This window comes from Tachypleus tridentatus, chromosome 8, assembly GCF_004210375.1.
Source record: "Tachypleus tridentatus isolate NWPU-2018 chromosome 8, ASM421037v1, whole genome shotgun sequence".
NCBI classification, from domain to species: domain Eukaryota; kingdom Metazoa; phylum Arthropoda; class Merostomata; order Xiphosura; family Limulidae; genus Tachypleus; species Tachypleus tridentatus.
In genome coordinates this window covers 7,483,084-7,500,262 of record NC_134832.1, presented here as the reverse complement: position 1 = coordinate 7,500,262, position 17,179 = coordinate 7,483,084, and the positions used below count along the sequence as shown (strand labels likewise).

Below are 17,179 nucleotides of genomic sequence, written 5' to 3'. Positions count from 1 at the left end.
GAAAGGAAAGGCCAACTTCAGGTGACTGATGGTGGATTTTGAACTTACTTGTTAGTCTTCCTTGTGAGTTATGATAATTACAATTATGCTATAGAAAGTCCTTTACAAATTGTATTACCGTTGTAAACTGGATGTAAACATTGGTTTTGATGCTATTTATGTTTGTTTTTATAAACTTTGTTTTGTTTTACCATAATTCCTTTTATGAATTTTTCTAAATTTACTTTAATTGTAACTTTTTACTGAATGTTTGGCACAGATAGCCAAGCTGCTTTGTGCCATAACCAACCAACCAACCAACCAATCAATCAGTGACTACAGCTGTTCAACTAGTTGTTCTTTGGTTTATTTGTCTAAGAAATTGGATTCTTGTTCTTGATTTTTCACATTTTTGCCAATTGTCAATACTCTTTCCTGATTTCTTATCAATCTCACTGAGTACCTTCTGGAGTTGGTGCATTATATTTGCATTTCATTTACTTCCTCAACAGGTCAAGTCTTTCCTTATGTATTATTTTCACAATTATAATTTATTGACATCTTCCAAAACTGATTTACATATGTCAATGAAGTCATCCCCACCTTCCCTCATTGTTCAAAGACCTTTTACAAGTTTTTGGCTCAAGTGATATAAGCTCCTAGACATTGTCCTAGAATGAACTTTGGTTTGATCTTATATTTCTTGGCTTCTTGTTTGCTTTGTCATTTTTTCTGCAAATCATATTTTCATTTACTACTTACTTCATGTTTTATCCTTGGATGACTGAAGGTAACTTCTGTTTCTGTTTTATTCTGTTGTCTTGACTAACGCTGATTCCAATTGACAGGAATGCCTTTCATAACCTGTCATGGCTATTATTTGTTATTTGTTATGATTACTTCTTTCAGAATGTCTAAGAAGAGATTGTTTATACTTAACAACAAATCATGCTTCTCAGTTTTAAATCTTGTTTCTGTTATGTTCAAAAATTGGCTAGTGTAATTGGTCAGACTTGTTTACTGTGATGTTTAGAAATTCCTTAAAGGAGAATGTTAAGTTATTTCTCACCAAATTCGCCATTTATCAACATCTTCAGTGTCCCAACCATATCACTCTGTAGAGAATATTCTGCAGGTCATCATATATTTGAATAGAAATGTGTTGTTAAATTTTTATTCATATCACATTACTGTATCTAGAAAGCTGTGGTTTTCCATTACAATTGCAGTTTTTATTGCATGTGAAGAAAGTAGAGTTTATGTACATTCCTCTGATGTACATGTTTTTAGCAACATAATAACAAGCTTAAGAAGACAAGGCTTTTTGTATTTCAGAGTTAGTCTAACTTTCTGAATTTTATTTCAATTCTACAAATATGCTTAAATTTCATTTCAGCTTCGAGTGTTTAAACTAGCAAAATCTTGGCCCACCTTAAACTTGTTAATATCAATTATGGGTAAGACTGTTGGAGCTTTGGGTAACCTGACTTTTGTGTTAGCCATCATCATCTTCATATTTGCAGTGATGGGTATGCAGTTGTTTGGGAAAGATTATGATAAAAACAAACACTTGTAAGTTGACTATTTTTGAGCCTACCATTATTCTTTGTGCACATAGAGTTTATTCACAATTACATCAACATTACCACTAAACTATCATGTAAATTAAAAAATGAATATAATAAGCTAAAATATTACAAATAATTTTAAATATTGACTTTAAAAACAGATAGCTTTTCTCAGTGCATTTCTTAATTTCTGTAGAAAACTGTGACCAACTGTTTAGAGCTAGTTAGTTATCATACCTACCTATTTTTGAATTTCTTAACACCCTTGTATATTATTAACAATTTCAGCGTAGAGATTGACTGTATGTTACATTCAGTGAGATGTGGTTATATTAAATAAGTTCCCAAATTTAAAATAATATTAAGATTTCATAAATGAATAAATTTCATTTTATTGATTTTCAAAACAATCTCAGTTTTTGTAATACAAAATTGTAAATTTGATGACTCTTGGATTTTATGATAGCTTAATTTCATGTTAAAGATTTTCTGATGGAGCAGTACCTCGCTGGAACTTCACAGACTTCATGCACTCCTTCATGATTGTATTCAGAGTCCTGTGTGGAGAATGGATAGAGTCCATGTGGGACTGTTTACTAGTGGCAGGCTGGGCATGCATCCCTTTCTTCTTAGCAACTGTAGTTATTGGGAACTTAGTGGTAGGTTTTCTACATTTTTTTTAGCAATTCATACATTGTAATAATTTTAATTACACTTTACCAGCAATCTCTCTTTTTGTTCTGTATGACATACATAGCTATGATGTAACATGTAATAACATATTTATTAGTTATTCATGCCATTAGTTTATATAATATATTTATATTTAGATATATAATGGTTTAAATTATGTGAATTTATGCATGTTTGCAGCACATACTTCTTGTTAACTCTCAATACATGGACTTGGCCATTTTGATCAACTTTGTAATCACCATGTAACCATACATTTTCTAACCCCTTGAGATGTATTCCTGTACATGGTGAGGCTCTATAATTTCAGTTTACTTCCTCTGGGATCTGAACATCCACTAATGTGTTTGCCATGCATGGCAATCCTTGAAGGGGAGGAGGATTCTGGTGGTTAAGTGATCTATCCTAACACACAACTTTGACCTTGAATTCCTGTAAACGGGCAGCCTTGGTGTGCCCTTTCCCCCAAGGATCAATCAGTTGGTCCACTTGGACTAGGGTCAACCAAGGATCAGTGTTGGACGTAATCATGCTGATGTTTGAGTATAGTGCTTACAAAACCTTGTTTGGCATTGCTGTGCATTTCTTCATAGGGTTGCATGGTGGGTGGGGATAGTAGGCTCTGAAAAGTTCTTATTTTTTTATAGATATCCCCATTAATGAACAAATAAATATAAATGAGAAAACATAAAAAACATAGCGTATTGACAGCTCTGTTATACATTCACCATCAAAGTCAGACTCAACACCTCAATTTGAATTCTCATTCTTCATTCATTGTCTGAAAAATCTTTAGGGCAGATATCCACCTTTTTTATTCAAAAGAGATAAGAGGAGCTTGCTGGCTCTTCCAAATCAGTAAGGAAGCTGTGCTCAGGAGACATCTTGGTGGAAACATCTTCACCACAACACACAAAACTCCTCCTGAGTAAGAAGAACATTGGGAATATACCCATCAGAGTTGCTATCCTGAAATCCTGAAAAGCATTTATTGTTGAGAGTGACATTCCTGAGTTGGCAATCCTACCTGATTTTTCCATCCAAGGTGTATCTACAGTGCATTGAATCTCCACTTGCAAAGACAGAATTATGATCCCTACTAATGTTCTGATATTGATGTTTACCTCACCATGTTCTCCTGCCACAGTCAAAGCAGGCTACCTGAAGCATAAGGTATGGCCAGACATTCCTATCCCTTTCAGATGTTTCCAGTGTCAACAGTTCAGTCATTCAAAGACATCATGTCACATTTCTTTAACATGTGCTCCTTGTGGTAGCAAAGATCACGATGTCAGTAAATGTGAACTGGAACCACACTGTGTTAACTGTACTGCCTCTTACTGTAGTTATTGCCTTAAGTGGGTGATGAGAAAGAGGTGCAATGCCTGAAGACTATATACAGTATCTCCTACCCAGAGGCTCAGAACTTATTTTCCCCCACATTATCTCAAACATATGCTGATGCACTCTATTTCACTGCTACAGTGGGAGTGCAGACAGATCTCTCCAGCACAGTTTTTTGCCCTCCATAGTTAAAAGAGTTGATGAGTCTACATCTACTTCCATCTTTGTCCCCACCACTCCTTTCAATGGTTTCCTGGATCTACTTTCTTTGGCTTTAGATTCAGACATTTCCTTGGGTTCCTCTTCTTCTTCGGCTCATGATGCAAAACAATTTATGCCCTCAGTCACTGGAATCTTTGTACACAGACGAGACCTGCCTACACGACCCAGGGCAGAATCCATGGTGGTTGACAGACCTCTGTCCAATAAAGAAAAAAAACGTGGAAAAAAACAGAAGGGCTTCCTGTCCCATTCTCCTCCATGTAAATAAAAATGGACACTTTGATATAGTAGAACTGTTGGGGTTTTTGTTCAGATATAGATGACATTAAGGATTTTATTGATTCTTACCATCCTACGTGTCTCTTACAGGAAACATTTATGAAATCTGCCTATGTAATTTTGGCAGTTTTTTTGTACAGAAATGACAGGTTGTGTGATGGATGAGTGTATGGAGGGGTGGTACTGCTGGTTCATCAGAATGTGATCACCCAGTCTTTGCCACTTGATACACATTTGGATGCTGTAGTCATCTGTGTCTCCTTGGGTTGTACCATCATTATTTATTCTTTCTATTTGTCTCCTGAAGATATCTATGATCAGTTAGACCTTAGTGCCATTATTGAACAGTTATCATCTCCTTTTTTAATCTTGGGAATTTTAATGGACATAATCCCCTCTGGGATGGTGCTGATAATAAAGGCAGGGCTTGTTTCATAGAGTGTACGCTTTCAGATTACAACCTTTCTCTCTTCAATAATGGTTTTTATACTTATTTTTATGCAACTAATCAGTGTCTTATTGCTCTTGATCTCTCTATCTGCTCTAATTCACTTTTTTCTTACTTTTCTTGGAGGGTTGACAGTAACCCACAGAGCAGTGATCATTTTCCTGTTGTTTTTGAAGAGACTGGCCATGGTCAATGCCACCTGACCTGCATGCCTTGATGGATGTTGCACCAGGCCAACTGGCTCTCTTTTACTGCCTGCTACATTGCACAGAAGGCTCAAAAATGGACCTGGGATACCTTTCATAGGTATCTCACACTTTTAAACTGCATTACTTTTCAGCAGGCCTGTACATATGCTCAGCAAGATTCAGGCAGAGCGATTGCCTCCTTTTGGTCTTTGTATCCAGGGTCAATTGTCTGAATTGGGTCTTTCCTTGGATGACGTTGCTGTCTCCACAGGTCAGGCTATTCCAGTGTGACTTTTTTTTTGAGTCATCTGATGAAGTACCATTTTCTCTTTGCTGAACATTTTTTCAAACCATCCTTCCAATCTCATTTATATAGATGGTTTGAAATCAGATGACTCTGTGAGCTCTGCCATGGTTTATTGTAATTCAGTGGTTGCACACAGGACTACCTCTACAATTCCTGTGTTTACTGCTGAATTGTATGCCATTTCTCTTACCCTGGATCACATAGAAGTTACGCAGTACATGAACTGTGCTACTTATACAGACTTGCTCAGCTCTATTCTGGTCCAAGAATTGCTTCACATTATTTCTTACCTTATTCTTGTCAATATTCAACCATATCCCTGCATGAAGGCTTGGCTTCATGCCAGGAGGCAGTTGACTTGGAGTGAACAACATGATAAACTTTTCTAGCTAAAATCTAAAATCTTCTTTTGAACTTTGATTGTCTTGTTTCTGTAAGGATCAGAAGGAGGAAGTTATACTAACTAGGCTACACATTGGTTACAGTGTTTTAACTCATTGTTTACTTTTATCTGGGACTGCTGCACCAATGTGTGGTCTGTATGACACTCAAGTCACAACAGTCCACATTTTAATGGTGTGCCATCATTATGACCATGAGTGATAGCACCATTTTAGACATGTTTTTACCATGGGTTTACCCCTGACATTGAGCAGTGTCATTGGCAATGGTGACACTGACCACCTTACAAGTGTTTTTAATTATTTAAGAACTATTGACCTTTTAAATTATAGTTCAGTTTTTATTTGATTTGGACCAGTGTTCTAGTTGTAACTTAATTTCCCTTTACACTTTCTAATACTTTCACTGTTTTTTGTTTGGTGCCAATAGCCTAGTTGGTTTGTGCCATAAAATGCCAAACAACAACAATGTTCTCTAACTTTCAGTGTAATAAGTTTATCTTCACAAAATTTAGTAAACTTTACAAAGCTGTTCTATACAAAAAAATGTCATCTTTTTAAGAAGATATTTTTTACGAAAGATTTATTTGTAAACTTATCAAGCCTTTAGATTTAGCATGGGTGTAAATTAATTTTCATATTAAGAATAAAGTTAACATTTTACCTACTTGAAAATGTGTTGCATATAAATATTTTTTTGTATCTCAAAATGGCTGGTATGGAATTAACACTTTTACTGAATAGGAGAGAACACCATTTCGACCTTCTTAGGTCATCTTCAGGTTAAGAAAGAGAAAGTGTTTGAATATGACCTTTGATGATTGCATTTTAGGAACAAGAGTATAAATGGGTACCAGATTGTAGGGGCATTGCAGGTGGATGTTAGGTTATTAATTAGTGTAGTTATAAAGGTGTTTCCTTATATTGGTTTAATTTTGGTTTTAGTTGCTGTATAAGTAGGGCTTCTTTGATTTTGCATTTGTTTATATTTGTGTTCCTACTTAATATCTGGGCATTTTCTATGGTTATGTTGTGTTTATTTGATTTGCAGTGTTCACAAACGTGTGAAGGTGTTTTTTTGTGCTCTTTAAATCTAGTTTCCATTTTTCTGCATGCTTCTCCAATATAGAAGTCATGGCAGTTATTGCATTGTATTTTATAAATTATGTTGATGTTGTGTATGTCAGTGTAGTTTTTACCCAGTATAGACATTAGTTTTGTACCTAGTTTTTGAATAAATTTGGTGTTTACTGGAATGTTATGTTTTGTTACAAGTTTTTTTCAAATGTTGGTTATTTTTTCACTGATGTCAGGAATATATGGTATGCAACAGTATAAGGTTTTGTAGTTTGTTGTATTTTGGGATTTATTGTTGTTGGTCTAGGTGTGTGCATATAATTTTTTCCACAGTTTTTTTGAAGAAATTTGTTGATGTCGATGAAGTGCTGTTTTATTTTATTGATTTCATCATTAATTTTATCGAGTGAGCACCCCTCGGTGTGGATTCCTGTACGTGGTGAGGGGACCTCCCAGGGAAGGTTCTGTTATATCTGGTTACCTTCTCTGGGATCTAAACATCCACCCACGTGTTTGCCGTGCGTGACGACCCGTGAAGGAGTCGATCCTGGTGGTTGAGGGGTCCAACCCTAACACACCGCTTTGGCCTCGAATTCCTGTAAACGGGCGGCCTTTGGGTGGCCCCCCTTGGGTCAATCGGCTGGTCCACTTGGGCTAGAGTCAACCAAGTACCAGTGTTGGAAGTACTCAACGGGTGTTGTGGACATTGTGCCTGATGCTGGTGTTTGGGTATAGTGCTCACAAAACCCTGGCATTGCTGCATTGTCCTTGCGTGACTTTGTAGTGCGTCCCCTTGTAGGGCTCCATGTTGGGTGGGGTCAGTGGGTACCGAAATTTTTTCTTTTTCCTATGGATCCTCTAAAAAATTTAAATAAAATTTAAAAAAAACAGTCAATGGGTAAGCGACCACATCTTGAATACTCAGAGCAGCAATCTTCAACATCAGTAACACGCGTACCTCATTTTCTTATATTACATTCTCTTTCGGAAAAACCTTTAGGGCAAATGTCCCCTTTTTTTATTCAAAAGGGACTAGAGGGACTTGCTGGCTCTCCAAAGTCAGTAAAGAAACTTTGATCTAGTGACATATTGGTTGAAACATCCACACCCCAACACAGTGAACTCCTCTTGAATTCAAAGGCAATTGGGGATATACCTATTGAGGTTACACCCCATGCTACCTTGAATTCTTCACGAGGAGTTATTGTTGAAAGGGATTTGAAGAACGTTCCCGAGTCAGAGATTCTCACTGGTCTCTCCACTCAAGGTGTTTCTGCAGTGAGGCGCATCTCCACTCGCAAAGATGGAGTTACACTGCCAACAAATACCCTCGTTTCAACATTTACTTCACCACGTGCACCTGCCACCATCAAGGCAGGTTATCTCATTTGCAGGGTTCGGCCATACATACCAAACCCTCTTCGATGTTTCCAATGTCAGAGATTCGGCCACTCAAAGACATCTTATCGTGGTTCCCTGACATGTGCTCATTGTGGAGGCAAGGACCACGATGCCTATGACTGTCACATGAACCCACATTGCGTAAATTGCAATGGTTCTCACCCCTCTTACTTTCATTCTTGCCCAAAATGGTTGGAGGAAAAAGAGGTGCAGCGTTTGAAAACGACACATAACATTGTTATCCTGAGGCTCGGAAATTGCTGTCCACAACTCCATCTCGGACATATGCTGCTGCACTTCATTCCACAACTACAGTGGGAGTGCAGACAGATCTCTCTGTGCCTCCAAGAGAATCGTTTTCAAAACAAATGAAAAGCCTTTTGGCCTCCGTGGTTAAAAAGGTTGATGAATCGACTTCCACACCCATCTCTGTTCCTTCCATACCTTCCAACAAACCTCAAGATCCACGTCCTTCAGTTTCAAATACAGGCATTTCTTCTGATACATCTTTTTCTCCCACCACAAGAGACAAAACAATTATTCGTTCGCGTCCTCAGTCACTGGATTCCCCTTCCAATAACAAAAACCTGCCCACCCGACCCAGAGCAGGATCCATGGAGGTTGATAGACCTCCTCCGACTAAAGACAGTAAAGAAAAAAGACGTGGTCGTAAACCGAAGGGTTCTCCAGCCACTTTACCTACCCGTTCTTAAAAATGGCCACCTTGATACAATGGAACTGTCGAGGTTTACCTTCTAATCTGGATGATATCAAAATGCTGATTGCTTCCTACCATCCTGTTTGTCTTTCTTTACAAGAAACATTTCTCAAAACTTCTGATACTATCTCCATTCGGCAGTTTTCTCTGTAAAGAAATGACAGGTTGTGTGATGGTCGAGTACATGGATGGGTGGCACTGTTGGTTGATCAACACGTGCCCACCCTGTCTTTGTCACTCAACACACCCTTGGAGGCCGTAGCCATCCGTGTTTCCTTGGGTCATACCATCACTGTTTGTTCTCTGTACCTGTCCCCTGGAGAGACATATGATCAATCAGATCTTGATGCTCTCGTTGAACAATTGCCATCTCCATTTCTAATCCTAGGAGATTTTAATGGACATCATCCCTCTGGGAAGTGCTATTATTGATGGGAGGGGTCGATCTGTAGAGCGGATGCTCTCTGATCACAATCTTTCTCTTTTCAATACTGGTTCTTCCACTTACTTTCATGCACCTAGTCAATCCTTTACTGCTATTGATCTCTCAGTTTGCTCCCCTTCATTATTCTCCCATTTTTCATGGAGGGTTGACCGTAATCCACTAGGCAGTGATCATTTTCCGATCCTTTTGAGAGAGACTGGCCGTGGTCGATGCCACCCTACCGCGTGCCCGGTGGAAGCTGGATCAGGCAGACTGGTCCACTTTCACTGCTCTCGCAGAACTTGATCCTGCCATCGTAAATCAGCCATCAATAGACGACTGTGTAGCAGTGGTAACTGACTGTATTACACATGCAGCTGCTCAGTGTATTCCTAAAACCTCGACACGTTTTCCACGATATCCTCGTCCGTGGTGGAATCCTGCTTGCCACTTAGCACAGAAGGCTCAAAAGCGGGCCTGGGATACTTTTCATAGATATCCCACACTTTCAAACTGGGTTGCTTTCCAACGGGCCCGTGCACATGCTATGTGGGTAAGACGTCAAAGCCAGAAGGAATCTTGGATTAAGTTCACAACCAGCATATCTTCTACCACCAGTTCCAAGATCATATGGGACAGGATTGAAAGGTTAATGGGCACTACAATTCTGTCCCCTCTCGATCTTACTCTCTGATGGTCAGGAGGTGACTGATGTTGAACATCACTAACACTCTAGGTGAAAGCATTTGCCGGGTATCTAGCACTTCTGCTTGTTCCTCCACCTTCCTGGCCATCAAGACTCGGGCAGAGCGATCACTTCTTTCCTTTCGAACTGACTGTTTCTTTGACTATAATTGTCCCTTTACCCTGATGGAACTAAAAATGGCCCTTCATCAGTCTGCCAGTACGTCTGTTGGACCTGATGATATTCATTATGACATGATGCACCATCTATCTCCTGCTTCTCTTGATGTCTTTCTGATTGTTTTCAACCGGATCTGGCAGGAGAATGTTTTTCCTGATGCCTGGCGCCAGGCTATTATTTTACCTTTCTCTAAGCCAGGGAAAGATCCCAAGATTCCTTCAAACTACCATCCAATTGCTTTGACGAGCTGTCTCTGTAAGACATTAGAAAGGATGGTTACTGCTCGTCTTGTTTGGTTCCTTGAATCAAACAACCTCCTCTCGCCCACCAAGTGTGGGTTCCGTCAACAGCACTCCACCACAGACCACCTATTTCGTCTTGAAACATCTATCAGAGAAGCCTTTCTCAACCGCCAACATCTTGTATCAATATTCTTTGACATAGAGAAGGCTTACGACACAACATGGAGGTATGGCGTTTAGTGAGACCTCCATACATATGGGTTACGTGGCCATCTACCCATGTTTATTAAAAAATTGTTAATGGACAGGAGATTCCAAGTTCGTGTGCGTTCAACACTTTCCCGTTCTTTTGTACAGGAACTTGGAGTACCTCAAGGCTGTGTATTGAGTGTTACACTCTTCAGTATAAAGATAAATGCCATCACTGAACAACTCCCTCTCACTGTTGCGAATGGGCTGTATGTCGATGACTTTCACTACTCATGTCAGTTGTCAAACATGAGATATATTGAGCGGCAACTACAAACCGCCCTCAGTTGTGTACGGAAGTGGACTCTGGCGAACGGCTTTAATTTCTCTCTCTCCAAAACTGTATGCATGCACTTTTGCCATCGACGGGGTATTCACCCTGATCCTGAACTTCATATCGGTGAAGTTTTGCTGCCGGTGGTCCCGGAGACCAAGTTCTTGGAGCTTATCTTTGATCGTAAACTGACCTTTATACCACACTTAAAGCAGCTTCGGGTCAAATGCACAAGAGCATTGAACATCCTCCGTGTTCTCTCTTCTACCAGTTGGGGGACAAATCACTGTTCAATGTTAAAGGTATATCGTGCTCTTATTAGATCGAAACTCGATTATGGATCAATGGTCTATGGCTCTGCCAGACCCTCGGCCTTAAAGATGCTGGACCCCATTCATCACCAAGGACTTCGACTCTGCACTGGGGCTTTCCGTACCTCTCCAGTTCAAAGTATATACATTGAATCTCATGAACCTTCTCTACACCTTCGCATTTGCAACTATCTTTACAATATACTTCGAAACTTCATTCCTTACCAAAGCATCCCACCTGGAAATGTGTTTTCCTTCCTCGGTGGGCAGTACTTTTTCAGAACAGACGATCTGTCATTGCTCCATTTGGCCTTTGCATCCGGGCGCAATTCGATGAATTGGGTCTGTCCTTGGATAACATTGCAGATTCCACAGGTTGGCCCATCCCACCATGGCTTATTACAGCCCCAAATGTGACCTTTCTTTCAGTCACCTAAAAAAGGCAGATACTCCAGATTGGAAGTACTATCTTTTATTCAATGAATATCTTTCAAACAATCATTCAGTTCCAATTTATACAGATGGTTCCAAATCAGGTAATTCAGTGGGCTCTGCTATGGTTTGCTATGGGTCAGTAGTTGCACGCAGAATCCCTTCTACAGCTTCTGTGTTCACTGCTGAACTGTATGCCATATCTCTTGCCCTGGATCATATTGCAGCTGAGCAGTACTCCAACTGCACTATTTATACTGATTCGCTTAGTTCTATACTTGCCTTGGAATCGCTACACATTATCTCACATCCTATTCTCGCTGATATTCGAAACCGACTAGCCCATTTCTCATTAGCAGCTACTTCAATCCAGTTTTTCTGGATACCAGGCCATGTTGGTATTCGCGGGAACGAGCTTGCAGACATGGCAGCTAAATATGTCTGCTTCAGCACCATCACTCTTATGCCTATTCCGTACATGGACTATGGTGTTGTCTTCAAGGCTCGGCTCCGTGCCAGCTGGCAGTCCACTTGGAGTGAGCAACATGACAACAAACTTTTTCAAATCAAACCCAAAATTGGACTTTGGCCATCTAGCTTCCGTAAAGTTCGGAAGGAGGAAGTTGTTCTCACTAGGCTACGCATTGGTCACAGTTTTTTTAACTCATCATTTTCTTTTATCTAGAACTGATGCACCAATGTGTAGTTTGTGTAACACTCAAATCACTATCAGCCACGTTTTACTTTCTTGCCATCTTTACAATTCTCAACGACGGCAATATTTTAAACATATTTTTTCCCAGGGTCAGTCTGTAACATTGGACAGAGTTATTGGTGATGGCGATTCTGTCCACCTTGATAATGTTTTTAATTTTTTAATGGCTATTAATTTTTTTAATCTCATTTAAGTGTTGCATATTTATTCATTACACCTTTTTAATTGTGGTTCCTTTTTTACAGTTTTAATCTCTCTCCTTCAATTTGACATTGGACAATGGCCAGAACATTAAATAACTCAACACCAGGACTGGAAAGGCCAACTTCAGGTGACTAACGCTACTGTTTGAACTACTCGTTAGTCGTCCTGGCGAGTTGTTATTATACTTTTGCTGCATATCATTTCACACTTTTACTACTTTACTTTTTAGTACTGGCCATACTGATTCATAACCCGGAACCAGGACTGGAAAGACCAACTTCAGGTGACTGACAGTGGTTTTTATACTTACCTGTTAGTCTTCCTGGCAGGTTATGATCATTACCATTCTGCTACAGGTAGTTCTTTACAACTTTGTTGACTGGATGTCAACATTGGTTTTTACGTCATTTTCTGTTTTAATTGCCGTTTTGCTTTTATCTTCAATTACTTCTACAAATTTTACTCCATTTACTTGACTTTTATCTTTTTTACTGGACATTTGGCTACTCATTATTACGATTTTGCGGAGTGTCTTTTAAAACTTTTATTCTTTTACATTTTGATAATAGCTGCTATGACACATAACTCGGAACCAGGACTGGAAAGGCCAACTTCAGGTGATTAACGGTGGTTCTTGAACTTACCTGTTAGTCTTCCTGGCGGGTTATGATCATTACCATTTTGCTAGAGTAAATATTTTACAACTTTGAAGACTGGATGTCACCATTGGTTTTTACACCATTTTCTGTTTTAATTGCTGTTTTGTTTTTACCTTCATTTACTTTTACAAATTTTACTCCATTTACTTGACTTTATCTTTTTACTGGACATTTGGCTACTCATTGTTACAATTTTGCTATGTATCTTTTAAAACTTCTATTCTTTTACATTTTGATACTGGTTGCTATGACACATAACCCGGAACCAGGACTGGAAAGACTAACTTCAGGTGACTGACGGTGGTTCTTGAACTTGCCTGTTAGTCTTCCTGGCGGGTTATGATCATTACCTTTTTGCTAGAGTAAATACCTTATAACTTCTTATACTCTGCCTTCTATCTTAACATTGTAGACTAGGTGTCAACATTGGTTTTATACTTTTTTGTTTTACCTTCATTTCCATTTATGTCTATTACTACATTTTTTTTATTATTATTTTTTTACATTTTTACCGAATGTCTGGTGCAGATAGCATCGCTGCTTTGTGCCATAAAACACTAAATCAATCAATCAATCAATCGAGTGAGCATGGCTTTGTGTCTGTGTTTATTTGGTTTCTTAATATGCTGAGTTTTTGTTTTGTTTCATGTGCTGAGTCTCAGGAATGTATAATCCAGTATGGGTGATTTTTCTGTGGATTTCTGTTTTGAATTGTATATCACTTCTAGTAATTTTGAGGTTAAGAAATGCTATTTGGCTAGTTTTTTCCTGTTCACAGGTAAACTTAATGTTGGGATGTATCGAGTTCACATGATTGAAAAAACTAAGTGTGTGTTCTGTAGATGTGAATCCAGCAATTTTATCATCAACATACCTGTACCAGTGTAGTGGTGAGTGTAAGGCTGAATTGATTGCTTGTGTAGAGTTGACCTATGAATAATTTAACTACAACCTTGGTAAATGTATAGCATGGGCATTTTCTAAACAGTTGGCTCCTTTTTCAAAGACTCTTTTAACTTTAAATATATTCTTAATAAACTAAATCATAAAGCCTTAATGGCCAGTTTTGATATAATCTCCCTCTTTACAGAAGTCTCAATGACTGAAGTCTGCAAGATAGCTTTAGAACTTTGTATCCAAGACTCGAACTCATTAATGCACACCCCCAGCAATCAGTTAGCAACCCTTATAGAATTCACTACCACCAAAATAACTTTATGTTCAATAACCAAAACTACCTACAAATAAATGACATGAGTATGGGGAATCCCATGTCACCAGTTCTAGCCAACATTTTTATGACACACATTGAACCACAAGCGATCAATTCAACTATACACCCTCCACTATACTGGTATAAGTATGTTGATGACACAGTTGCTGGATTCACATCCACAGAACGCAACTCAATACACCCCAAGATTAAGTTCACCTGTGTTGTGGGTCACAGGGGGTGTATATGGGACGTTTTTGTTCTGTGAATTTCCTTGTTCTCTCTTTTGATGGGAATGTTATAGACCTTTGAAAATTTCAAATCATTTTCACAGTTGGGAGAGTTGGTTGCAAGCAGTAAACTTCCTACATATACTTCACGACACATTCATGGATCAGTGCTAATCCTGTGTCATGCTCTAGAGTTGGTATTCTCTTCATGTCCACAATTTTAGAGTTTGAGATGAAGCCAGTATGATCCTCATTTTACACTTGCTCATATGTTGGTATCCAGTGAGGAGGGTTTGGATGCATTTGATTTAATGAGTATGGTTCACTGCACCCTAGCCATTCTACATTATGAGACACATACTCCATTACCCACTTTAGTCATGTAGGATTGAGATTCCACATTTATTCAATAGGGATCACTTTCCTGACTTATCCTCTTCCACTCAGATATGCTTCCTTCCTTTTCCACTGTGTGTATGTTCCTGGCTGGTCATGGCAAGGAGATACCTTGTTCAGAAGTGATGTGGTGCCTCTCCTCTACAGAAGTATCCTTAAAACACTTTCTGAGAGTAAATCTTTTCTTCTCCTGCAACAGTCTTTCCCCCTTTTCAATGTAGGATTCTACCTAATCTTGTGAGAGCAGGAAATTACCATATTGGAAGCTATAATTTTCCTATACTGATACTGTATTTCCAATAGGTGCTTCCCTTCACACACACTTCCCATCTTCCTTTTTACAATCTTTCAGTGTTTACATATTCTATTCAGTTCTGCAGTGATGGTTTGGCACTGGAAAATAGAGGGAGTCACATGTGTCATGTGATAGTAGTACTTTCCTGTTAATGATTTGCATGAGAAATATGATGGAACCTGTGATTCCAGTAGGGGAGTGTGAAGGATTTGTAGCATGCATTATAAAAAAAAGTTTGATTGTAGAGGGCAGCACAAAAGAGAAAAAAACTAATCTTGTAAGTGAAGGGAAGAACCTACTGGAAATACAAGTATTACTTTCATATAAATTCTCAAAGTTAGCCTACAAAAACTGTAAATTCATCAAAATGTTTGCCAGCGATTGTTTTATATGAAAGCCAGTTAATTTATATATGGCTCAAAACTGCAGTACTTAGCTGGTTTTGTTATGAGTTTTATAATTTAGTATTGGTTTTTAAGAGTTTTGTATGTTAACTTAAAATATTCTTTCTTTCCACATAGATTTAATGTCCTTTTTTTAAATTATTACTATATTCAGGCAATAATGGAACAATAGCAGTTTTTAAAGGATACTCATTGTTTATTGTAATAATTTGTTATAGTTTGTTTTATTGTTTTTATGAATTTTATATATTTGTGGGTGTGTGTGTTTGTTTGTAACTTTGTGTATATTTTCATTTTACAGGATGTAGAACCTGGTTAATCATCACTCTTTCACAAGTTTACATACACAACTACATAACTCTTGAATTTTGTTTCAGTCATTATTTTCACAAAAATTCCCATGTTGAATAAAATGTTTTTAGTGCTCACTTTATTCATTATGAAGTCATAAATTATTTGTCTGATTTTGGATGAAGCTTAATTCATGAGGTGTTAATCAAATTATATAAAACAGTTTTGTATGCAAAGTTTAATTATGTATGATAAGTGTAGTAACTTGGTTCTATGTAGACAATCTGAGTTTAATTTGTAAATAAATATTAGAGAGATGTGTAAAAGCCATATCATTTAAATATATAGTGTCACATATTTGATGTAATTTATAATGAGTAGCAATATATATTGATAGTTTAAAATTGACATGTATTATAAGGTTTCCCAAAATCAATGTTTTGTAAAAATCAAAACTAATAATGATTGTAGATCAGCATTCCCACAGGTATTTTAAGAATCCTTGTTTGTAACTGCTCTCAGTTTTTGTTGTTATGTATTAGAGAAGTTCTGTTTTAAATGTCTGTATAGAAATGTTTAAGTAATAACATCTACTTGCCCAAGTGAATCTGCAGATAAGTTTCTAATTATCATAGTTTTTTTAGCCCACTTGTACTTTTAAAAATCATTTTAACATTAATTTAATATAAAGTGTTTTATTACTTTACTGAGTACATGTTTAAAAGTTTTCTTTCTATCCACTAGGTATTGAATCTCTTTCTTGCTCTGCTGCTTTCTTCCTTTGGAGCATCTAATCTCTCTGCACCAACTTCAGATAGTGGTGATACCCAAGGGTTGCAAGAAGCTTTCAATCGATTTTCTCGAGCTTCTAACTGGATTAAATCTAATGTTTTAGCACTTTTGAAGGTATTTATTTAATTTTTGTATTTTAGAATGGTACTATTTCATCCAATATTAATTGTTTGTTTACATTATTTATAAGAATATGCAAGATACTGTGCTTTTGCACAAAGGTTCAAGTAAATTTTAAAGAAATTGGATTATGATTTATAATTTAATAATGTTAATGATATTCAAAAAGATGTAATTGGATCCATTGTTATCTAAAACAAAATTTAAGTTATAGTATGCATTTATAAAAATGTAGCTGCATTTGAATAATACAAAAAGATAACATAATGTAATAAATTAAACCTGGAATCAATTCTGCAGAATACTGTCAGTGAACCTTTTATGCAACCTTTATTTAGAACAAAATGTCTTAACATATCAATTTTTACATGTTATAACTAGTTCAGAGTTGATTCTATGGGTGTATGTACAACTTCTGTGTCTTGCATATGTACTTAT

At 37.6% G+C, this 17,179-nt stretch overlaps 1 protein-coding gene across 12 annotated transcripts in view; it reads left to right on the top strand.

Annotated features, from left to right (window-relative positions):
• The window catches only part of LOC143258477 (sodium channel protein para-like), a 207,065-nt gene that overhangs the window by 121,980 nt on the left and 67,906 nt on the right, over positions 1–17,179 (top strand). For all 12 annotated transcript variants that reach the window (XM_076517512.1, XM_076517510.1, XM_076517514.1 and 9 more), the window contains 3 exons: positions 1,376–1,551; positions 2,032–2,206; positions 16,574–16,735. In XM_076517512.1, the coding sequence (XP_076373627.1) occupies positions 1,376–1,551; positions 2,032–2,206; positions 16,574–16,735 (513 nt within the window). The remainder of the gene's footprint in view (positions 1–1,375; positions 1,552–2,031; positions 2,207–16,573; positions 16,736–17,179) is intronic.